At 35.3% G+C, this 25,544-nt stretch overlaps 1 protein-coding gene across 1 annotated transcript; it reads left to right on the forward strand.

Moving 5' to 3' along the window:
* Nucleotides 1–12,996: 12,996 nt before the first annotated feature.
* LOC307070113 (mitogen-activated protein kinase 10) lies at nt 12,997–21,899 on the forward strand (the record flags this gene model as incomplete). Its single annotated transcript, XM_079728698.1, has 5 exons — nt 12,997–13,126; nt 17,257–17,315; nt 18,387–18,525; nt 19,225–19,390; nt 21,828–21,899. Coding segments are annotated over 5 exons (566 nt in total), but the record flags the coding sequence as incomplete, so codon positions are not given.
* Between the last annotated feature and the right edge of the window lie 3,645 nt (nt 21,900–25,544).

The raw sequence follows: 25,544 nt of genomic DNA on the forward strand, positions 1-25,544 counted from the left end.
TTTAAAATTCTTAGGGAGACAGCTTTTGTGAGAAGGATACTATGTAGACTAAACCTTTGCTGAACAATCATCATGTTAGTTTAAAACAAACAAAAAACACCTAACACCTGCAGAATTTACCAGCCATTTATCTGGTTTTACCATGTTTCTCAAAGAAATTATCTAACAAAAAAAATTTGTGATTTTTTTTTAATGCTTTAATCTATTTCCTGGAAGCTCAATTTTTGTTTCTTTTATAAATACAAGGAATAAAACTTTAACCGGAGAGCATTCTATCTCCAGATCACTCATGTACTAATTGTCTCATGAGCAAGTTATTTAACCACTCTGCGCCTCAGTTTTCCTTAGCTCTACTAGTTCGCCAATTTTCTGTAAAAATACGAGTTAGCTAATATCTGTCCAGACAATAAGTGCAAAATTTAGTTATTATCATGAAGTGATTTTTCTATTATCAGTTCTTTCAATTTTGTAAATAAATATTATTTAACTATTTGTTGAATGTATAAGTGAATGAAGAAGAATTAACTGTGAAATAAGAATCAGAAAGCTGCCATCTTAGCGGAATGGCTTGCAAATATTTGTAGTTTGGGATTTAATAATAGGAATAATAAAGAAAATGTAAACAATTCTAATAATAAAAACTGGAGGAAAATTAAGAGATTTCACACTGTCCCAGTCATATGATATCAGTTACATTTTAATTTTTCAGATGTGTGCTATACTCCTATATATTTATAATAAAGATGTCAAACTTTTATTTTGAAATAATTTTAAACTTGTGGAAAAGTTGCAAGAATAGTAAAAATAACTATAACAAGATCATAATGATACTTATTTCATATGATTTTAGTGAGGATCAAGTGAATTAGTATATGGAAAGTATTAAGAACTTTAGAAGCAAATGAATTCAGAGAAAAAAGCTGCTGGAGATAATAAATACTGGTTATTATTAAGCTTCAGTTTTTTTTTTAACATCTTTATTGGAGTATAATTGCTCTACATTGGTGTGTTAGCCTCTGCTTTATAACAAAGTGAATCAGTTATACACATACATATATCCCCATATCCCCTCCCTCTTGTGTCTCCCTCCCACCCTCCCTATCCCACCCGTCTAGGTGGTCACAGAGCACTGAGCTTATCTCCCTATGCTATGCGGCTGCTTCCCACTAGCTATCTATTTTACGTTTGGTAGTGTATATATGTCCATGCCACTCTCTCACTTTGTCACATAAGCTTCAGTTTTGTCACCTGAACAATGGCGTTACTAAGAATGCCTATCTTATAAGATTATTGCATACATAAAACTTAGCAACCCGGGGATTTTCCTGCCTAAGTTAATGACAACCTGTGCTATACAAATCATAAAACTTGTTGGAAGAAACCCAATCCCAGTTTCTATGATTACTTGAATAATACTACAATAAAATCAAAATTGCCTATTCATAATCTTTTTTTGACTTAGAGTTAGCAATTATATCAAGTCTTCACATTTTGGGTTTACCTAGGCTTCACATCAGTAGCTATCAATATGAGGATGAATCTAGCTGATCTTTCCTAAAGCGAATCTGGTAAATTATTTGCTATTAGGAAAATATTTACTGGTGGATGAAGCTACAGTCATATTATTGTTGTCTAGAAATGCTAATAAAATTTTGATGAAAAGAAAACAGCCCATTTGTTATCTCCCACTTTTCAAACTGGAGCCTTTGTGCCTCAGGGTAAGGGCTGGACAGGGAAGAGTGCTGGTGCAGCATGCCAGGGACACTCAAAGCCCCATGATAAATATGGCAGGTGTGCCTGGAACTCAAATTTCGTGTGAAGACTGAAGTATTGATGGGGAAATGAAATTTTATATGAAAACAAATATAGATATATATGGGATTAAAATAAAAATTTTACATGAATTTTAAAGGTAAAGCATATGACTTCAACAATATGCGATTTGACTCATGTTTGTACAAATCTTAGACCTATAATTCACTTTGCTCTACCATTAGGAGTATTACGATCACTGATTAGTTTATTTATTTAAAAAATACTTATTTAGGGTCAACCATACGCCAGACACTGTACTACACTCTCAATGTAAGAAAAGGTGAGTGAGTCTCATTGCAGCATTATTTACAACAGCTAAGACATGAAGACAACCTCAGTGCCCATCGATTTTATAAAATATTCCATTTTATATAATGGAATTTTATTCAGCCCTAAAAAAGAAGGGAATCCTGCCATTTGTGTCAACATGTATGGACCTTGAGGGCATTATGTTAAATGAAATGAGTCAGAGAAAGACAAATACTGTATAATCACACTTATATGTGAAATCTAAAAAAAACATTGAATTCATAAATACAGAAACAGATTGGTGATTGCCAGAGATGGGGCTAGGAGTGGGAGGAGGGATAGGTGAAGGTGGTCAAAAGGTATAAACTTCCAGTTATAAGATAAATAAGTCCTGAGGATGTGATGCACAGCATGGTGACTATAGATAACAATACTGTGTTGTATACTTGAAAGTTGCTAAAAGAACTTCTCATTATAAGAAAAATTTGTAACTAAGTGAGGTGATGAAATGAATGTTAGCTAAACTTGTTGTGGTAATGATTTTGCAATATATACATATATCATATAGTTTTGTTGTGCACTTTAGACTAATACAATGTTATATGTCAGTTATATCTCAATAAAACTGGGGGAACAATGGTGATCAGGACTCAGGTGGCTTCTGCCCTCATTGAACTTACAATCAAGCAGTGTGGCAGGTTTTTTTAAGTTAAGCTAACTTAATTTTTGTAACAATTTACAAGGTTCTATTAGTTATTTTATTAATGCTGTGTTACTTCAAGACATTTTCTTGATAGGTGCTTAAAATGAGCAGCATCCTCAGACACAAAATAATGTGCCAAGGATAGCCCAATTTAGATATAATTAGACTCTATGAGAGTGGTGAGGTGCAGATTGTCGAGAAGCAAGAGTTAATGTTAGGAGGCCATTTAAGGAAGAGTCTCTGCAGTACATGTAGCTTATGGTAGTGGAAATGGAGTTAGAGTTAAGTGGATTAATTTGAAAATTTACATTGGAAGTAAATGCAGATCTTCATGAATTGGATATGGGGAGGAGATGAGAAGAGAAGATCAAGATGACTTCTATACCTGAGCAAATGATGTTTAAGAGAGAAACAGGTTGAGAGAGAAATCAGAGGTTTATTCAGTTATGGACATATTAATTTTCAGATAATTCTGAGACAGCCAATTAGGGGTGGTCAGTAGATAGCTGTATATGTGAGTCAGGAGCTTTGAGAAAGACATTTTAGCCAGATAATATCTTGGCATCTCGAGGAACACAGCATTAAGTTAAAATATGCTGCTTCGTTTATTTGAATTTTGTCCTTAACTTATATAATGCCATTTTCCTAACATATTTAAAGCTCTGGACATAAACATCTAGCAATAGCAAATATAATTCCATGCAACAAACATGTAGGGGATACAGAGCTAAATCCTTCAGGATTTTGACCATTAAGGATCACATCAACTTTGAAGATAACAAAAAAGGTAATAAAATACAATATATAATAAGTATACCATAATGATCGTACAAATAAACTATTGCAGGTATAGAATTCAATTTCAAAAATATCAGCCCAAATATCAGAGTAAGGGAAGTGAATTTAAAAAAAAAAGATAAATAATAGACAAAAAGGAACATAGCAGTAACAAAGGAAAGAAGCCCAGGGACTGTAAATAATAGCTAATACACATTTTCAGAGGCAAGAGACATTGGGGGTCATCCATTGTTAGCAGTGCTTCCCCAGTTGTCAGACTAAGGGAGGGCAATCGTAAATCCAGAAATACTGTGCTGGGGCAGGCGCGGAGGAAGAGAGAGCAGGCCCATGGGCTGGGAAATGAAGCTTATTCCTGTCATAATCATATGTCCTGTGTGCAGGAACCGTTTGAGATTCCTGTGCATCACTTAATGGATCTCATTAATTTGGCAGGTGTAAAGAAACAGTACCAACCTCTGAGCCAAAGGAACATCTTACTGTCTTTAGTTCCATTAATTTTTGACATAGCACATTTTTACTACATGGCCAATTTGAGAGTTGTCATTTCAGAGTAGAGTTACTTGTACTTGTACAAACAAAGATGATGTGCTCAATAAACTTCCACTCCATAGCTAAGTCTGACATCATCCAGGTTCTGATACTCACCTAACCTATATGCAGATTTATTAGGAAAATTGTAATAAGATGAAACTATTAAATAGAAATCAGACTTTGAATTTTTTGCCAGGAAATGACCAAAGGTAAGAAAGGAGCAATAACCCTGGAAGAGCAGTTCCTTGTTTCTGCCTCTTCCATCTTGTGGAAACAATGTGCAAAAACCTCTTGAACAAGTAAAGCACAGTGACCATCAGTAGCAGGGGACCATATCGTTTTTCTCTAAGTTGGGAAAATTTGACAGTGAAAGGGCACACTAAAATACATTGGTGGATGTCAAAATAGTGCTATTGAAATTTGTTTAAATTAATTAAAAGAATACAAATATGAGTAAAATTTTTAAATGTATTTATATAGATTACCTAAATATTAAAAATATAACATGAAACAAATGACTATTCTTCATATATCTTCATGTATTTTAATCAACTGAAACTTCCTTGTCCTATCTGTTTGTAATACAATTTCACTGGTATTTTTCTGAAGAAGACTTTTTTCAACGTGATTTTATTGTTTGATTTGTTCAGTTCCTTTCTTGCTTCAGTTCCTTCCACCACATTTCAGTGTGCATTTATTTGCAAGTATTATTTGTTTATAATAATAGCTATTCCCTAAAATTTCAACAGTTGAAATATTGGGATGCTCCACTAACTGAATACTATGGTTAAAGATTTCTAAGTGATTTTGGGGGGAAAAAAGCATCTGAAATTTAGGACTTATTTATAAAAAGTTATTCCTCAATCAGAATTATAAGGGGTGCCAAGAAGTGCTAACTGCCTTGCTGAAGCATCGTTATTTTTTGATTCAGCATAAGCTTTGTCTCCAAAATTTTGTGATAAAATTATTCCAACCATGTATATATTCTATTTGAAAATCTTGGCACATACACATTCTATTTTGATTTGTAGAATATTGCAGTTTGCTTGGTCTCAGTGTGAATTATTTTTGCATCACAACCACTATACTATAGAAAATCAAACTATACTATAGTTTAGTATGGTTTCTACTATACTACAGAAAATCAAACTTTTACTGAAAAGTTCTGATTTTATATTTGAAGCATTTCATATAAAGCAGGTAAAATGATTTGGTAAAATGATATAAAGCAGACATAATTTAAATGCTTTGAAAATTATTTTTCTGCTAATGGAGGCAACACATTAACAAGCTGTTGCTTAACTTTTTGTGCATATCCAAAAAAAAAAAAAACCCCTTGGGACAGAAAATAAGCAAAATGAATTTAGAAGAACAGTCATTAGATCTAAATGAAAAGTCATGGTTTAAATGCATTTTTTGTAGGTGCATGTGTTAAATTATCGTCCTTGGAAACAGTTTTCTTAAAATAATTACTAATTTTGAAATAGATACTGATGTTCCTTTAGGACAATTATTTTCTGGTTTTCATTAGTCATGCCCAAGAAAACATGAGAAATAGTATAGCACACTATTACTATTATATATATACTATATATACCATATTACTATAGTATACTATACTATATATAATATATATACTATATATACACTATATTACTATATATATACTATATCTATATAGCATATAGTATTTTAATTAAATATGCAGTCTCAATTTTATTTATTTTTGTCAAAAGGGTTTATTGCAAAGTTAAAAAATCTTTAATAAACACTAAAAAGTAAATAATTATAGATTTATGCCACACAAATGGCAAAATCAGTGTAGCAAGAATATTCTGACTACTCTCTATATCCTCACTATATGCTTTTTTTTTTTTTTTTTTTTTGCGGTATGTGGGCCTCGCGCTGTTGTGGCCTCTCCTGTTGCGGAGCACAGGCTCTGGACGCACAGGCTCAACGGCCATGGCTCACGGGCCCAGCCGCTCCGCGGCACGTGGGATCCTCCTGGACCGGGGCACGAACCCGTGTCCCCTGCACCGTCAGGCGGGCTCCCAACCACTGCGCCACCAGGGAAGCCCCTCACTATATGCTTTATAGCAGGCTGACAAGCCTCTGTACCCTCACATATTTCATATCAAGCTAAAATCTAATTTCCCAAGTTTACTACTTAGCCTATCAAATAGCAGCCTGGGAGCTTTGTGGATTTTGTAGTTTAAATCATGAGCTCGGTCATACATGGGTGGTGCTCTGAATGGTCACTAAGGGCAGCAGGGTGACCATGAGACAACTTGTCACAAAGATAAAAGAAGATCAAGAGAGGCAGCACTTGCATGCACCCTATCACTCCATCTCACTGAGATGAAGAAGTACCTCTTTGGGAGACTTCAGTTCTTCACTAATGCCATCAATCTGATTTCCAAGAATATGGTTGACTTATGCTTAGGGTAACTATCTTCTTTACTTTCATCTATTTTCTGTGGTGATGAGTTTGTTTAGCTAGTCCCACATTCATTATCCACGTGGTAAACCTTTGTGTGATCTCCCCCGTCACTAGTTTGCTGAAGGGCTGTAAAGTACTAATTCAATTTCTAGTATTTGGAAGAGCTGCTGCTTTTGGTGCTATCTTTCAGGGCTTTGCTTCTGAGTCCATTGCTACCCCTGCTTCAACTCTGTTGTCCATAAAGTGCGAAGTGGTGTTGATTAGAATCTATAAAACTAGGCTTGGTCATCTAGCTTAGTTTGTTGCATAGGTGAAATGGCTTTCTTGGTGTTGAGCTCTGAGACCAGCCATCTTCATCCACAATGGGACCCTGCCTCTTGCTTAGAAAAAGATTCAGGTGGACTCCACAGCTTACTGCTGTATTTGGTCATGAGTTACTGCTTGTCAAATATTGCATTCCCCAGAAAATACACTTTGAGATGGTATCGTATGCAGGAGATTTATTAGGGAGTGTTTGGGGGTTTACAGCTGTGGAAAGGAAGCAAAGTCAGAAGTTCAGCTGCAATGAAATCTCAGTGGATGGCTCAGCTGACCGTTTTGGGAGTTTTGAAGAGAGAATGAGCCTTCCTAGCTGTCCTGAGTTGGGGTGAGGTGGCCAGACTTTCACAATCCCAGATTTCTTAGTCGCTGATTGAAGGCTGCCCAAGAAGAGAGTGTAACTTCAGTTAGGCAGCTCTTTTCAGCTAAGGTTATAACCATAGGGGACTAAGAGCTGAGAGGCTGTGTGCCAGCAGCATTCCCAGCAGATGGGATAAAAAGTCCTTTATTCCTGAAGGGGAATCTTAGCAGTGCATCACAGCACCTACATTTCCCTTTGATGCACTAATGGATTTCTGTTATTGGCTGTTTTTTCAACATGCTTAGAAACAATTTGCAGAAAATCAGAAGCCAAAAGTGCCTAGGGCCCATGAGAGTTATAATGTATTCCTGAAACTGGGATATGCCTACTTCTAGACTTTCCATTGTATGACATAATGAAGATCTTTAATAGTTAAGCCACTATTAGTCATAGTTCTATTACTTGTAATCAAAAGTATCTCTAACAAAATATAACCAAATTGATATAGCCAAGCAATTCAATGACAAATTAGTCCAAAAAATCAGCTGTTGACTTTTGATATGGGGATTAGGGAAGGCCTCTACTGAGGAGATGATATTTAGGCTGAAACCTGAATTACAAGATGGAGTCAGGCAAGTGAGGACGTGGGCAGAGCATTCCTGGCAGAAGGAACAATGCAAAAGCCTTGAGGCAGAGGTGATTTTGCGGGTTGGCCAACATGTTTCTCTGTGGTGGAATCAGTGTCTTGATAGCATGTCTAGGGACTATAATGTTTGGGCATGAAAGTGAGATATTTGAGGGCATGAGGTAGAGATTTGTTGGTAGTTTTCAATTAAAGTCTAGGCCTTTGGTAAAGGTCAAAGTGAGAATATGGAAACATGGGAAAAGAACAGTGAAGGGTGCAGCGTATATTCCAGGACAGAATTTGGCTTGCCCAGCTATGGCTTAAGATGTTTAAGATGCTCCGATGATAAGGTTTTCTAATTTTTATTTTTTAAGACATAAAGTTCTTCTCACAATGCCTAGGGATTTTTTAGTTAATTTTTAAATTTTTTGCCCACAAACATGTTAATATTGATCAAGAACATTTTAAATGTGATAGGGAAGGGGAACAAGAGAAATTATCAAATAAATAATTATGACTTAGGAAGAAGAAAACTTTGCAACAGGTTGTCTGCAATTTCCAGAAGGAAAAAAAAATCAAAACAACTGATTTTATGTTGAGAGTAAGACTTGCCTACAGGGATGTGTGTGTGTGTGTTTATATAAATACATTCAAGGAGGTAAACATAGCTTTATTGCATCATAAAACTGGATTAAATGACAGGAGCATAACAAAAGAAGGCTGTATCTTTCTTTCATGAATAAACCTGGTAGACGTGGAAGTGAGTATATTAAGAAACTGCTAGAAAATTTTCAGCAGAATTGCTGGAAAGTTGCTAGAAGTTGCTGAGAAACCTTCATAAAGATTTATCTCTTTTTTTACCAGCATGAAGGGAAAAAAAAGAAAAGCCACTGAAAGAAATAAAGTAAAATTCTATAGCCCAAGATTCAAAGAAAGAAGGACTTCAGAGTAACAAAAAACTTTCAGACATTAATTTGTGAATATGCAGCAACCAGTGATTCCAATTTGCAGATGTATTTGCTAAACTGCTGCCAGTAATCACTGAGGAATTACAGAAAATGGGAAAGATTGTAGTGTCAGCCAGGGTTCATGGCAGGAGGCAGAAACACTGTAAGTAGGCAAAGATTTAATACAGTAATTGGGTGCTTGCAAATCACTGGAAGGCCTGGAGAAGTGAACTCTAGTCTGAGCTTCCTGGAAGGACTCCCAGACATGAGAGAGATGAATCACCATGGGAGCCCCAACCTCTGAGAGTATCCTAAAAAAAGTGAACTTCTGGAATACATGATTGTAACCGAGATTTGAAAATCACAGAGCTGGAACTGTGCACTCATTATTACCGTCATCACTACTCCATCATGCTGGTGACTTGGCTCTGGAGACCACTGTTGCCTCTGCTTCAAACCATCTTCTCTCCCAGGATTCTGGAAAATGACATGAATCACTGCTTCAGAAGAAAATTTCACATCTTCCTGAGACTGTGCTTGCTAACTAAGAAATGTTAGAAGATGACCACCCTCACTTTTGCCTTGCAAATCTCCCACGGTTGCATCTGCTTGGCAGGACCATATTGGAATCCAGAGTACTAGCTGAAAAAGCATCTAGGAATTGTATGTGTGTCTCTCAAGTCTCTTCAGTACAGGAAGGCGTGATACAAGGGAGTAAATGGAAGTTCAATAGGCCAAACCACCATATTCCATACAACTGTAGATAGGCAAACATTATTTCTTTAGAAGGAAAAAGGAGGTTATAAGAGACACCTACTGAACTTGATATTGGTCCTAGTATTGGTTAGAAAAGATACCCTGAGAGTCATTAAGAAAGGATGTAGTGATGACTGGGAATAGGGGTTTCATTACAAACAAATCACACCAAGTAGCTTATTAAAGTGGTAGGTAATAGAACTGTGTGGCTCTATGTTTCTGGATTTTAACAAGGCTTTTGTCCCAGACTTTTTTTTTTTTTTTTTTTTTTTTTTTGCGGTACGCGGGCCTCTCACTGTTGTGGCCTCTCCCGTTGCGGAGCACAGGCTCCGGATGCGCAGGCTCAGCGGCCATGGCTCACGGGCCCAGCCGCTCCGCGGCATATGGGATCCTCCCAGACCGGGACACGAACCCGTATCCCCTGCATCGGCAGGCGGACTCTCAACCACTGCGCCACCAGGGAGGCCCTCAGACTTTTATAACATAGGACAAACTTGTGAAATGTGCTCAGGACAGTGGTATAGTTGAATGGATCTGTAATTAGTAGAAAGATTTAAAACTGCTGATTAGTAGATACATGTCCAATTATAGCAGATAAATATCAAAAAATTATATATATATTTTATCCTGCCCTGCATTACACAATGACTCCAGCAAGGACATTGACTTTAAAAATAGTAATAGTCATTATTTATTGAGTGCACACTCTAGGCAAGGGCCTGTAGATACATTACTACCTCATTTACTTCTTATAACAATCTTGTCAGGTTGTTATTACCTCCATTTTTAAGCATGTGGAAACTGATACCAGAAAGTGTAAGTGGCTTGCTCATAGCTTCACATCTAGTAAGCAGTAGTGTTGAGATTCAGACCTAGAATTTCTTCAAGAAAGAGGTACCAGAGGGAGAGAGAACATCACAAAATTTCTAGGAGAGACTGGCCAGAACCTGCCAAGATCCCTAGAGGGCAGCATTTTCTCAGTCATCCCACATGGGCCTAATGTCTCCAGGATCTGTTCAGTATCTCAGGGACTCAAACTCACATCGACAAGCCTCAAAGCTCACACACGAAACCAGATTCCGATTTATTAAATTACAAGACATGCAGTAGTCAAGCTAACCAAATATGGGCATAATTCTTATATGCAGAATTCTGAAGGAGAGCCTCATGAGTAGAATTTTGACTGCAGAGGATAGAATCAGACTAAAGAGACACAAATCAGATTGCTAACTGGCTGTAGCCTCTGACAGTCACAGTAGGGATGTCCACCTGGCTGACTGGATCCCTGGACCTACCTGAGAACACACTTTCTTATTTCACCAGGCAGTACCAGAATTTACCTCTCTGACTCCTTCTTAGGCCCACATGACTAATTGCTATTCTTTCTTTAGATATTTTAATGACTTCACCTAAGTTGTTTTGGCTTAAAATTTAGTCTTTCTCTTTAAGGTGACTGTTCTGATCACTTTCCTGCTGACACAATTTCTTAGCTTCAGAAAGCAAGTTTAATTCCTGTATTTCCAAATTCACTGTTGCCCTTGTACGCTACCTATAAGATGTATGCCCATTTGACTCTTTGCTTGTGCTGACATTGATAATAAGAACAGAACAAACAAAAGAAAAGAAGTGCCAGTGCTAAAATACAGAGTTGAATAGCAGCACAAGTTTTTAAAAAGACAGTATTTCTAATTAGCATAGGTTCACTGTGAATCAGTAGTGTGTGATGCATTTATCAAGGAAACCAGGACAGACTTAGCTGTATTAACTGTGTCAACAAAATGAATGAGCAAGTGAATGAATGAAGGAGTTGGTAGCCTTTCTCTAGTCTTCACTGACACTCCATGCTTAGAGTAACAATAGCATTTTCAGAGGACATCAACAGACTGTAATAAATTCAGAGGAAGCTGACCAGGTGGTACTAGGACTTGAAATCATACTCTGATAAATGGTAGTAGGACCATTTAGCTTAAGAAAGAAAAGACCTAGAGGGGGAATAAGAAAAGCGAAGAGTTATTGAGTGCTTACTGAGTGCTTATAGAGTAGGCCAGACGTTGTGCAAGGTCCTTTAATAGATTTCAAACATTATGGGCTTGTCATGATGTAAAAGGAATACTTTATTTTGAGTTGCCCTGGAAGGCAGGGCTGGCAGTAGTTAGTAGAAATCACAGAGAGACAACTCTGTTTATTAGAATGATGACATTTCTAACTCTAAGAGCTTTCCAACAACAGAATGAGCTGCCTTTATGTAAAGGGGTCCATGTTTTTGCAGATACTCAAGGAGAAACTGGTCAAAATTTGATGGAGGTGTTTTGGAGAGGAATAAGTATTAAATGCAGGCATGGACCAGATGAACTCTAAGACTTTGTCCAAACTTCTCTTGTGAGTCTATTTGCAATACAGCAAACCTCTTATTTATCTTTTAGTTTAGTGGCATGAGCCCTAAATGGTTAATGTCACTTCCAATTCAATAGATCAATAGGATATTGGTTTCTCCCTTCTTTCCTAACAACAAAGACAAAGTCCAGGACAACCCAAATTTGCAGAGATGGAAAAAACTTTGTGAGAGGGTTCATTAGGTATAATATTTAGCAAAAAGAGATTCACTTCCTCATTTGATCCCTAAACCCATGTATTCTGAGTATGGCAGAAACATAAAGCATAGTAAATTCTTCTCAAATGGCTTGAAAGCTTCAAATGTTAGTAGCATTCATTTCTGTCTTTGTATTTAAATGTAATGATTTATGCTTCTGAAGCCCTCTCTGACTGCATTCCTTATTTCAAGCTTTGTTATTGTTAATGAGCGCACTTTGAGCATCAGCCCACCTGTGCATTCATGGCAATTAATGTCACACCTTAAAAACTGGCCCTGTGGGGGCTTCCCTGGTGGTGCAGTGGTTGAGAGTCCGTCTGCCGATGCTGGGGACGCGGGCTCGTGCCCCGATCCGGGAGGATCCCACATGCCGCGGAGCGGCTGGGCCCGTGAGCCATGGCCGCTGAGCCTGCGCGTCCGGAGCCTGTGCTCCGCAACGGGAGAGGCCACAACAGTGAGAGGCCCGCATACCGCAAAAAACCAAACAAACAAAAAACTGGTCCTGTGAGTGGGGAAAGAATGAATGTCCACTGAAAATGATCAAAGAACAATTAAGTTTTACAGCTAAATATCACATATTAGTGGATGAGAAATTCAAACCCAGAGAGATTAAATGACTTGCCACAGTCGCATGGCCAGTGGGAAAGTTGAGCACTTTTCTTTCTTTTGTCCCTGACTCACTGATGCAATTACATGCTGTTTTCTTGGCAAGATACTCTTTTTCTTTTCCTAGCAAGTAGAATGTTTCTATACTAGTCACTCTTATGTCTTTATTTACAGCCTGATTGACATGTGGCTTGAGAAGCAGGTATTTGAGTAGGATTCCAAACTAGTATTTTCCTTATCTGTATCTTTAGTTTGGTAGGTGGGAATTCTAAGGGCTCCTTTGTTCTTAATTCTGGATTGCTCTTGGGTCTCTGCAGTGCTGCGTATGATGCTGTTCTTGACAGAAATGTGGCCATTAAGAAGCTCAGCAGACCCTTTCAGAACCAAACGCATGCCAAGAGAGCTTACCGGGAGCTGGTCCTCATGAAGTGTGTGAACCATAAAAACGTGAGTGCTTATTTTAAAGCTCTGTGGTAGGAGGTGGTGAGATTGGGAAAAGAAGATCAGTATGCCAACTTGAGTAGGAAAAGCTTTCTTTACTTTGCAATTTTTTCCCCTTAAGATTGTTTATCCTGCCCATATGCTACATTTGCTTTCATTGTGCTCATGGTAGCTTTCTTCTTAAAAATCATCTGAAAATCATATGGCATGGAGGGGATGAATCTGATAGATATTTCCCTGTTAAGAAAATAACCATATTTGGTTATCTTGCTCCAAATTAACCAGAGAACTTCATGCATTTCCAAAATAAATTAAAAAAAAAACCACCCAAACAAACCAAAACCAAACCAAAAATATCTTAAAGAACAATATGCTGTGTTTCTTTAAAAAAAATTTAAATTTAATTATTAACAGGTGAAGATTTTTATCTCCTTTTACTTTTAGCTATAGTCTGGCAGTGTCCTCCAACTGTTCAGTGTACACACTGTGCTTTGGCATCTTGCTTTTTGTAGGGTTGGGCGAACATGCAGGGACCTATCTGTAGTGTACTTCAGAACAGGCTTGTCAAGAACATTTCACATTGGAACTCAGTAGGGAACACCATTACAAGGCTTTCTTCACTTCAGAGAATAATCTTCTTCAAACACCGGCAAAGACCTCTAGAATTCTTTCTGTGCTCCTCTTCTTCTTAGTAAGGATAAATGGGAGATAATTCTCATTTTAATAAAGACAATTAATAAATAAATTATAATAAATATTTTATATATAATTTATTACATATAAACATATAATAAAAATAAATTATTATAAAACTATAATAATAACTCCTTATAAAGTTTTTCTTGAGTATGAAAATCACAGAATACATGAAATTATCAGTGCAGTTTTATAAACAGCTGAATTTGTCATAAGGTGCTAAGTAGAAGCAAATGTATGAGTGTTTAGTTGAAAGATATTTAAAATACAAATATGTGGATTTAGGCCCAATGACAGTGTTTCTTTTTCCCCCTATTACTCTACTCCAATGACTTTTTAGTTCAGTCATTTGACAGTTAAATGAATACAGTGTTCCAGGTATAGATCTAGATGCTCTAGATGCTAAACATACAGCAGTGAAGACAAGAGAGACAAATCCCTGCCCATGCGATGCTCATGTTCTACTGGGAAGAGAAAGGCAGTCTACAAAATAGTTAGGTCAATGTTTAGAATGTCAGATAGTAATAAGTGCTACCAAGGAAAACAAAACCAAGAAGAAAGATAAAAAATACTGGTCAGTAGGTAGGTAGGGTTACTCTTTTAAATAGGTTTAGCAGGAAAGGCCTCACTCAGAAAAAGAAATTTTATGAAGCATGTACCCATGTCTGATTTGGCCAGGCAAGGAACATGATACTTCTAGAAAGGAATATAGAAATGTTAGAAATGATGATTCCTAAGAAAGATCATCTGCTAAAGCAATTTGTTCTTTCAGTATGTGAAATAAAGGCAGGAGCAAGATTAACCACATGAGCAATGCAATCTATTTTTATGATAACAAAGAGGATGAGAAGTACCATAGGCAATGGAAGATGGATGGACACAAGCAATGAAACAACTGCATGGAAAGTTTCAATAGTTTTTTGTTTTCATATATTGAATATTTATATTTCCCTAATCCTCCCTCCAGTCCCTATAATGCAATAAATACATTGTGGAAAAATTCCCACTTACTTTGCCAATTTGAGGGAATCCTACTCCCCATTCTCGACTGGGATATGGGGGTTCACATTTATGTTACCTAAAAAGGATTTTGAAATTGAAATAATAATTTGTAAATGGCATCCTACCTGCTATGCATGTATGTGCATATGTTTGTATATGTACATATGTTTGTATGCATGTATGTATATAAATCTAGGGAAATAAATTTCTGGAACTTGTTAACAGAAAGGAAGTTCACTGACAACCAAATGCAAATTCCACATTATTGCTTGTAATACTAACTACAATCAGTCAGAATGAAGAATGCTGGAAATGCTGTGGAAAGTAACGTAAAATAGTGAAGCAACCCCAATTAAGTTTTTAACAATAAAGAAGACAATCCATTTAGAAAATGAACACAATTCTAGGAGGTGATAGCTGGTATAATTATGGGGCCATGACAGACGTTGATTCACATCTGTGCATTTTAATGTGTTGGAATAAAAAAAGGAATTGCATCAGATTCCTGCCTGAAAACATTTGAACTAAAATGGAAATACCTGTGATGGTCTGTTTCTAAAGATAAGATTTTTAATTGGTTATTAATAGGAGTTAGGATTTATAAGGGATCAAAGTAAGAACAGAGGAGAAATACTCAGAGGAAAATCAAAGACAATGAAGGTGTTAAAACAAGGGCATAGAAAAGGGGAATACAAGAATATATAGTGGGGAATTTACTTTTTAAAATAATAAACCTTGATTTATTTAACATTGTAGTGTTATTTTCTAGATTAATTTAGATTACCTAGATTATTTATTCACCAGATAATATGGATTAGCATTTTTTCATCTTTAAGGGTTGTTTGTACGTGTTGTGTGTGTGTGTCCCACACACAGTCTCTGATGTTTTTGTTTAAACAAATATCAAAATGAATTACTTTCTAAGATTAAGTACTATAAAAACAGGCTCACAGTTCCAATGAGAATTGTAGACATTTTTCAATACACACCATAACTAAGTATACAGAATAGCAAAGCACTTTAATCACAAGTTTTAAAAATATTTTGAGGGACTTCCCTGGTGGTCCAGTGGTTAAGACTCCATGCTCCCCGAGTAGGGAGCCTGGGTTTGATCCCTGGACAGGGAACTAGATCTCACGAGCTGCAACTAAGGCCTGGCACAGCCAAATAAGTAAATAAATATTTTAAAAAATATTTTGAAACAGTTTTATTTTTATTTATATGCCTATTCCATGCTGCAAGGTTGCTTCAGAAGAGATAATCTTGCATTTTTTGATATGTTATAACGATTACCCTGTATATATATATATATATATATATATATATATATATATATATATATATGAATGTATTGGATGGGTGTTGTGATTTTTTTTCTCATAATTCCTCAATAATTGAAAACTACTGAAGGCCTAAAGCATTCCTTAGACTGACTGCATTTCTCCGATGTTGAAAATCATTTTGTTTTGTTTATTACTTCGTGTTTCTATACCACTTATGAACTTTATTGAAATTCATTAGTTCATGTTTTAAAGATGTGCAAATCTTAAATTTGTTTTTGTGAAGTGGTTGCATCCATCCTATGAGTAGAGGTCTGTTATCTATATTTTTTATTTTTATTTCCCACTGGCACTTTAGTACAGAATATTTAGCTGAAAGACAATTTTGAGTTATTTATGTATGTAACCTATTTGCATAAAACAAAGGTTTTTTCCATTTAACATTTACTTATGCTAGAAGGTAAACTTCTTTACTACCTAATATATAAAATAACTAAAGCAGGAAACAAAAAAGTTAAAAAATCATTTTTATAACTTAAAATACATTTGCCATTAAATTCATCATTGATATCATCCAAGATATACCTTTCCCCACACATACCATTGGAGCATTAGTTTAAATAATATTTAAGTGTGAAATAGAAGCAAAAAAACTAAAGTAACAACACAAAAAAATCTTGACTTAGAATACCTCCTTAACGTAGAACATCTCCTTGACTTAAACACCACCTTTTCATTTAGAGGAAGACATAGCCTTGCTAAGTCTTGCTGGTTATTTCACTGCTGCCTTACTTTTCTTACATGGCTTTTCCTCTTTTTTGTTTAGTTACGTTACAACCCTATATTTACTAAGGAGAATCACACTCTAAAGCAATATCACAATCATATATCTTCTATGACTATTTTCTCTGCCTAAGAATTTGAGCTTTTTAATTGCATTTTAACCTGAAGACAGATTACATGTCCTTTCTGAATACGTTTTTGAATGTTCTGTGAGACAGTTCTAGAAAATTTTGCCGACTTTTCTATATCCACCATAGCACTAATATGTGACTTTGAGTTGGAATAAGTGCTTGTTTAAATATGCTCTTTAAATAATTCATTTTCTCCCCTTTTCTTTCTCTCCTTCTTCTGTCCCTTTCACTGTCTCTTCTCCAGATTATTAGTTTATTAAATGTCTTCACACCCCAGAAAACGCTGGAGGAGTTCCAAGATGTGTAAGTAACAAAACTCATGAAGGAAGGGGGAGCATAACATTCAAATAACTCAAGTGATATTGACAAAAATCAGATGAATGAAATCCCTTGTAGAGATCAAAGGGAGACAAGAACTGGCGGCAAATGAAAGGGATCCAGTGACAGGAGAGAAGGTTCTGTTTCTGCCGCTTCTTCCTGGAAAGACACTTCTGCTACTTTCTGGCCTTATGGCTCTTTGTGCTTTGTTGCCCCATGTTCTTAGTTCAGTCAGAATCAGGGAAGCCTTATTATTTATTCTATATTTTTACTTTATTTATTTATCTATTTATTTTTTTGCGGTATGCAGGCCTCTCACTGTTGTGGCCTCTCCCGTTGCGGAGCACAGGCTCTGGACGTGCAGGCTCAGCGGCCACGGCTCACGGGACCAGCCGCTCCGCGGCATGTGGGGTCTTCCCGGACTGGGGCACGAACCCGGGTCCCCTGCATCGGCAGGCAGACTCTCAACCACTGCACCACCAGGGAAGCCCTATTTTCACTTATTTTTAATTTATTCTGTGAACTTTCTAGAATGAGTCAATTCACTTTGAGAAATATTAATGACGGACACAATAAAAAATCATCCTTAATCTTTCTTCTATTTTTGTGGTGCCTTTGATTTTGTGCAAAAAAACCTTCCAGAAGTATAATGACAATAAGCAGAGGAGAGGAAGTGAATCCTAGCACGTTGTCTTATTTAACACAGATACCTTGCATTTAATGGAAGATGCTATTCTGAATTTTTTTTTCTTATTTGTTATCATAATACACGGGAAAGAGTTCAGGGAATTCAGGGTAAAATGAGAACAAGATGAAGGTACAAAATATACGGACAGGAACCACACACTAATAAATGTTATTTCTATTAACATCTTTGTGGTAGAGTTACCATAGCTAACGTGCATGCAATACTTGGAGGTTTTTCATATACTTAATTCAGTCAAAATTGGAGCTGGGAAGTTCAGAAACTTATAGATTTAGGAGAGAATCCTGACTTCTTTGAAGGACTTCACATGTCTTGTGATTTGGAACTTACAATGTGGATTTACCTTGCAGTTACTTAGTAATGGAGCTGATGGATGCCAACTTATGTCAGGTGATTCAGATGGAGTTAGACCACGAGCGAATGTCTTATCTGCTATACCAAATGTTGTGTGGCATCAAGCACCTTCACTCTGCTGGAATTATTCACAGGGTAAGAATACTTAGTCCAGAATTATAATGAAGATGCTTGTGGAGAAGAGAAAGAGCAACTGTAGATTATTTTCTTTATGTAAGGGAGCTTGGTTAAATATAATGTACTTCATTTATTTTACTATAGAATTAGCACATAGTTCACTAATGTGTAGGAAGGGACTTTAGCACACTGTAGTTGGTTTTGTTTAACATTTTGTTTCAGCTCATTGAGAGTCAGCTTCCAAGGCTTCTCAGAAATTCTGATTGGCAGAGTCATATGTGCAGCTGAAACAAGACAGTTCATTTCCACTGTTTCTGGTCACATAAAGACAGCAGCCCTGATCTGCTCTTCTGTCTGGCCTAGAAATGAAGTATAAACTAAAAGGTTTATGTTGCCATAAGGAGAAACCTAACAGATGACAATAAATGATGTTTTTTTTCTAAAACCCTCTTCCCAAGATGAGCCTAAATTGTAAAAATGATACAATTCTCTTCTGGGTTTAAAGAAGTTTCTGAGGATGTTAAAACAAAGAAATCCCAAAACTAATTGTAAACTTCTTTTGGGAAGTACTCTTTTGCTTTACATAGGGCTCTACAGTCAATGGCAGGTGGGCACCCATCAGTGCTATTGCAAGACTGCCATGTTGATTGAGTAGATGGAAATCACATGTTCCATTTGATGCTAGCTTTTAATATCTTCTCTTGTTCCTATTGTCAGGACTTGAAACCAAGTAACATTGTAGTCAAGTCTGATTGTACATTGAAAATCTTAGACTTTGGACTGGCCAGGACAGCAGGCACAAGCTTCATGATGACTCCTTATGTGGTGACACGTTATTACAGGGCCCCCGAGGTTATTCTGGGAATGGGCTACAAAGAGAACGGTAAGGATGCTTCTGAGTACCAGCCAAAGAAACTGTGAAGAAAATGAGTACGTGTTTTAGAGAGCCAATAATAATGTTCTCTCTCATGTATATGAACTTTTTAAAAATAAGGCTGCCAGCTTTCATATTCAGAGGTTTTTTAAAAAATGTTACTATGAAGAATCACTCATTAAACATGTAAAGGATGTTTCTGAGAAGTAAGCTTGGTTAGAAGAACACTGAAATATCATAGTTAAAAAGAATTGTAAATGGAGTCTGATTAAACAGTCAAGTGGATACTGATTAACATACATGCTATAGATATTGAGAAAAATTACTCTTTAGGTGGCAGCTCAGCTCAAAGTGAGTATAAACAGGAAGAAATCTATCTACTGAATTTAGCCATTTGGCTTTATGTCACTTCTTAGATTGATGGCTCTAGTCTTAGGAAAAGACAAACAAAAAGATACCACAAATCCTTGGAGCAAGAATATTCACAAATGCTCAATGCACAGTCAATTTAGAATAATCCAAATTGTTCAAGTTGGATAAGAATTTCTTTAATACTTTAAAGTGTTCCATAAGTAATAGTTAAGGTAGCAATTGCCTAGTAAGTTTTTATAAATTCTAAAACCATAGAGAGAGAAAAGTATTAAATTTTATGCTATTGATTTTATGAAGAAAATCTAGTACTCATTAACACTTTAAAAGAAAAGGTAGAAAGAATCTTCAAAATGTATTTCAATTTGATTTTATTAAAATGAAGCATTTATAAAAATACTTATTAGAAAGCATTGCAATATATTATTTTGAAAAGAATATCTCTAATAAGTAATGAGGTGTATTAAAAAACACATCCACTATATTTAGGAATTAAACTTGTCTTAAATTAGAATTGTATATATGCACTCAATGTACCTTTCATACTCATTTTGATATTCTATTCTATTTAGTTCCTGGCAATCTATAAGTTTTATAGAAATAATTATCATTGTATTTTTATGTGTAGGTGCTACAGAGTACTTCTATGAAAATTCCCTGGCCACCAAAGTTTTAAAAAATTTCTTTGTGCCCTTCCAGATTAGAAGAGAGCCAATACTTTCATGCATTTGTGCAGAGGAAGGGAAAAAGTTCTTAGGAAGGTCAAGTTTACTTTGTTGGTCAATGGCAGAATTCTAATCCATTTTGACTTGGAAGAGGAAAATCTAGTCCTCTTCCCAAGGCAATACCACACCTAACTTATTTGGAAAAGAAGATAGTTGTATACATTCTTCATAAGTTATTTTTAAAAAATCAAAGTGGGAACAAATTAAAAAATTCAAGAAATTAAGAATCTACAAGAATCTGGGGGGAGGGTGTTCTGAATTTGCTATTATGGATTTTCAGACCTTTGCTGTACAGATGGCACGTGATCTCATCCCTTGTCCTTCCCTCATTAGAAAGGATTGCAAGTTGCTGCCTTAGTTTTTTGGCTTCTCCTGATCCATGCAGAAAGCACACCTAGCACCCTTGTGCTGCTCTCACCTCCATACGGGATAAAGGTTATCATGCAGAAAAACCTGCTTGCTCTGACAACAGGCATGCCCAGTTACCCTGTGCACCGAACCCTGCCTTCTTTCCCCAAGGAGCATTTTAGCCTAATGTTTCTGCCCCAGAGTTCCCTTTGTCCTTACTAAAAAGCGAGTTGGAAGAGGGTAAAAATTAGTAAGAGAAGGTGAAGCCTGTTTTGTTAACAAGTATGACAATTGAGGAACGTATGTGTGTAACAACTTTTTAACACCTTTAATACTTTATTTATGTCATGATTCCTTTATACATGTGCAAATTATTTATGCATCTTTTTTCTTGAAATATTTCAAACAGAAACAAAAACTGGTATTTATTTACAAGAATAACTTCTGAAGGAAAAACTAAGTCTTGAATACCAGGGATTCCAATATTTCTGCCTAAACCATGGTTCCAGCCATTTCCTAGTTTCTTGGATTTGGTTGCATGTACCTTATTTTGGACCAAGAAAAAGGAGGTCTCTAGTTGCCCTATTCCATGTAACTGAATAGAATAGAAAATGGAAACAGCCACCCCTAAGGGTCTATTAAGATTACTTTCTCTGCATCCAGCAAATGACATCGAAAACCCTTTGGTGACTTTTAGCTGTCACGTGGCATGGAGATAGTTTTGGTTAAGCTGCTGCTTTTCCATGCTACCATTTTATGGCACTAAAGGGCAATCTAAAGCACTCATAAAGCAACTTTAAAAATTAATTTGAGTTCTTATACTAGATATTGTTTATGTGATATTATATTGCTGGTTTTAACTCACCTTTTTGGCCAACTTTTGGTGGGAGACAAAATTTGTACCTTCTAATCAAACTGTTCTTTTTCCTCCTCCTTCAGAGATCAATTATCTTAGTTAACTTTACTTTCCTCCCTTTTCTTCACTTCCCTCTCTCTTATTCTAGTGGATATATGGTCTGTGGGATGCATTATGGGAGAAATGGTTCGCCACAAAATCCTCTTTCCAGGAAGGGACTGTATCCTTGTACCTCTTTGCTGCAGCCTTACCTGTTTTGTTCTCTCTCCCTTTAAACACATAATGATTTTGCCAGGAGAGTAAAGATAGAAGCAAAAAGTTGGGTAAGTGGTATAACTGTGACTAAAAAAAAAGTGATTATTTCTCTAATCTGACCAGTACTGAAGACTACGTACCTCAATGGTTTGTTTTAATTAAATTTTCAATGGGTTTTTTTTTCTTAAATTTTCTTATCTGTAACTCAAAATAGCAGTAACTATTTGCAAATATTATCCATCTCCCTTCTAAAACCATTTTATGCTGCAACAAATTTAGGCATAATCATTTCTCTACTTGCTGACATCTTAAGCTCCTGTCCACCTCTTTATTGATTTGAATTACTCTTGACACTATATCCAGTCTAAAATAATTTAATATAGCACATCTTCCTTCAAACAAGAACTTCCACATTTAAAGATCATAATTATTATTCAAATTGCTGGAGGTCAGGTGGGTTTAAAATAGGCTTTCCTCATCTGACTTGGAGATGTGACTTAGACGTGCTTTTCCAATGAAATTTAGAATTAAAGAAATGAAATATACAATGTGAGGAGTATAGTCAATTAAAAAAAAAGCAGTGTTGATTTGTGTTCTACCACTTAGTCTTCTACTAGATTCCATCAGAAATTTCTTGAACAGGTATCTCTGATTTGGAATTATTAAAAGATCTGGTATATTTCTGAAAGGATCAAAAGTTCACTCTTTAACAAAGGCACATATATGTGTTTGTAATATATCAATAAGAAAGTTTACATATTAATAGAAAATATATTTTTATAAATACAGAAATACCCTGTTAACACACAATTGTGCAAACCTAAATACAACAACTGAGAACTTTAACAATGATAATGCAAGAGTGAGTTCAATATATTTTGGAAGTTTTTTATTGGAAGTTTTTTAGAAATTGACAGTAAACATGTGATCCATAACTATTAAGTATTGTATTTGATTAATAAGAAAGCTCTATTAAGAACTCTTATAATGTAAGAAAGATTATTATTGTTATTTAGTAGGAATAGAAGAAAAGGCCAATGGTAAAAAAAATCTGACAATAAAAAGTTGATGCCACAATGACCATGCATTTAATGTAGGCATTTATTTATTCTACTGTATATTAATAAGATATTCTCTAAATTCCAATAGTAATATAATAGTAATGACATTTTCTACAACTATACTATCCAGTAGGTAGCCACTAGCCACATTAGCTCTTGAAATATGGTTAGTCTGAATTCAGAGGTGTTATATGTGCAAAATGCCTACTGGGTTTTGAAGATATAAAAAGAAAACATGTAAAATATCTCAATTTTTATATTGATTATATATTTAAATGATAATATTTCATTTTACTTTAAATTAGTTATTGAATTTATTTTGAGGATCAATTTCATACAAATCATGTAGTTGGTTTGGACAATATTGTAATTCACATTCATATGTATTGATTTCATACAAAAGTAGGAATTTGTGTGTGTGTGTGTGCGTGTGTGTGTGCTTTTGTCTTTGGGGTACAGTACATTTCAGATTGAAAAAACCCAGAACTTCTCCATCAATACCCAAAGACAAAATGTTACAAAATATCTCATTCCCGTGTGACATTGTTGTTACAGTCACTTGATTCCCATGTAGCATGGTTTTCTGAGATCTAATTTAGCTATTCAGGCATTTATCAGGGTTCTTTTTCTCTTATTTTAGCAGTATTAAATTTAAAAGCCAATAAAATTAGGAAAAATTAAAACATTTTTGAACCCAAAATACCCTTCAGATAAACAAGCAAAGATAATAGCACCATATTGATAATTCTACATTCTTCCAGAAATTGTTCTCTTGGGGGTCAGTTTTTCCTTTTATCCTAGTTTATTTTTTAGAAAAATGTTTAGAACTGTAAGTAAATTGTGCAAATATCAATACATAAAATATATATCCTTGATAAATATGGTCCTAGAAATTAAATAAACCCCAATACACAAAATGTAGATTGTGATAAGGGTTTGTATTCTGTATTCCTTTATCTCCTGTGATGATTATATAAAATACTGGTATCCGATAGCCTAGTGCCATATATTGTAGGCCTATAAGTCAGTGGGGAAGTTACATAAAGTCATTATAGTGGAAAATATCTTGCTTAAGTTAAATTTTACTTAAATATGGGTAAATAACTTTTAGATGAAATTCATTGGAATTCATTTTGCCTACAATTAAAATTATAATTTAATGTCTTAGTCATGACTATATTTAAAAATTAAACTAAACCATAGAAATCCCTATTAAACAATGGATTACATGTACTATATGTTTTTGAGTGGAATTGTTTCATTAATTTTTATAGGAAGTTATTATCATTTTGTGATTAGAGCTTACTACCAATAATAAAGGGATCAGAGCATTGAAATAACTTCACTAGGCCATGATGATCAGACACAAGTTTGGGGGCTGATGGAGCTTATTTATAGGGAGAAGAATCATACCAGTATTTTAACATATTGAAATGATTCCAGCATTTACTGGAAGTAATATCAAATTTTAGTATATGCTAATTTATACCTTGACTACTTCCAAGATTCTTCAGACTTAAAAAATCAAAGTGAATAATTCACTTAGAATTATTCAGAGTAATTTCTGTTGAATTTCTCTGAGGCTGAAAAATGATGTTATAATACTCTATCATCATAATCAACATTATTCCTCTCTCTGAACAGATCTTTTTAATGCTCCTTTTTAAAAATCTTGACCCTAAGTAAAAGTATTAAAACACCTTGAAAAATGGGGAAAATCTTATGAAATTATCATTGACGACCGAAGTTTTAGCTATTTTCTTCTGTTAAAATTGTATTTAACATTTTGCATTTTGAGAAACATTGTGTGGGGTTCTTGACTATTGATACGATCCAGATGGTATCACAAGGTAGTTTCTTGATGACTAAAAGTGTTGGCAACCTACATACATACATATTTACTTTTCGATTTATTAGTTTGCTAGCTTTTTTAATATCCAAAGGAACATTTATAAAGTGTTTGTTTTTCTTATGTAAAGAGTTTCTTAATTATATAAACATACACTATTATACACTCAATTTTCATTATGGTTTTATGATTAAAACCTATTTCATAGCATATATGCTGACAAAATATATAGTATCACCAATAATTCTTGGGCCCATGATGAATTTCAAGCCAGAGAACAATAAATATGCCAGGTCCATTATTTTATTTACATAGTCCAATGATCATATAAGAGGCATCAGTGACTTTATATTTCATTAAGATTTTGGTTTTTTTAATAATAACTTATAGTAAAGCAGTTTTATGATGCTTCCTTAGAAGTTTTTTGGGTTTTTTGTTTTTTTAAAGGACTATCTAGTTCCTGACTTCTTCCATCCACCCCACAACCCAACCAGGGCATGCTGTTTTCTTGATTACTGAAGTCTCATATAATACCAGTATAGTTTTCATATAATACCAGTTCTTTCCTTAATCCTGCTTCTTTTAAATATATTTTTCTACCTTATGTTTTCCATTCTACTTCAAATGGTAGCACCTTTTTTGAGCAAGGTCTGTGATATTCTTTCATTTTGAGTTCTGGCCAAAGTTCTCTTGACCTGGG

Source organism: Hyperoodon ampullatus, assembly GCF_949752795.1.
Source record: "Hyperoodon ampullatus genome assembly, contig: scaffold_748, whole genome shotgun sequence".
NCBI classification, from domain to species: Eukaryota; Metazoa; Chordata; class Mammalia; order Artiodactyla; family Ziphiidae; genus Hyperoodon; species Hyperoodon ampullatus.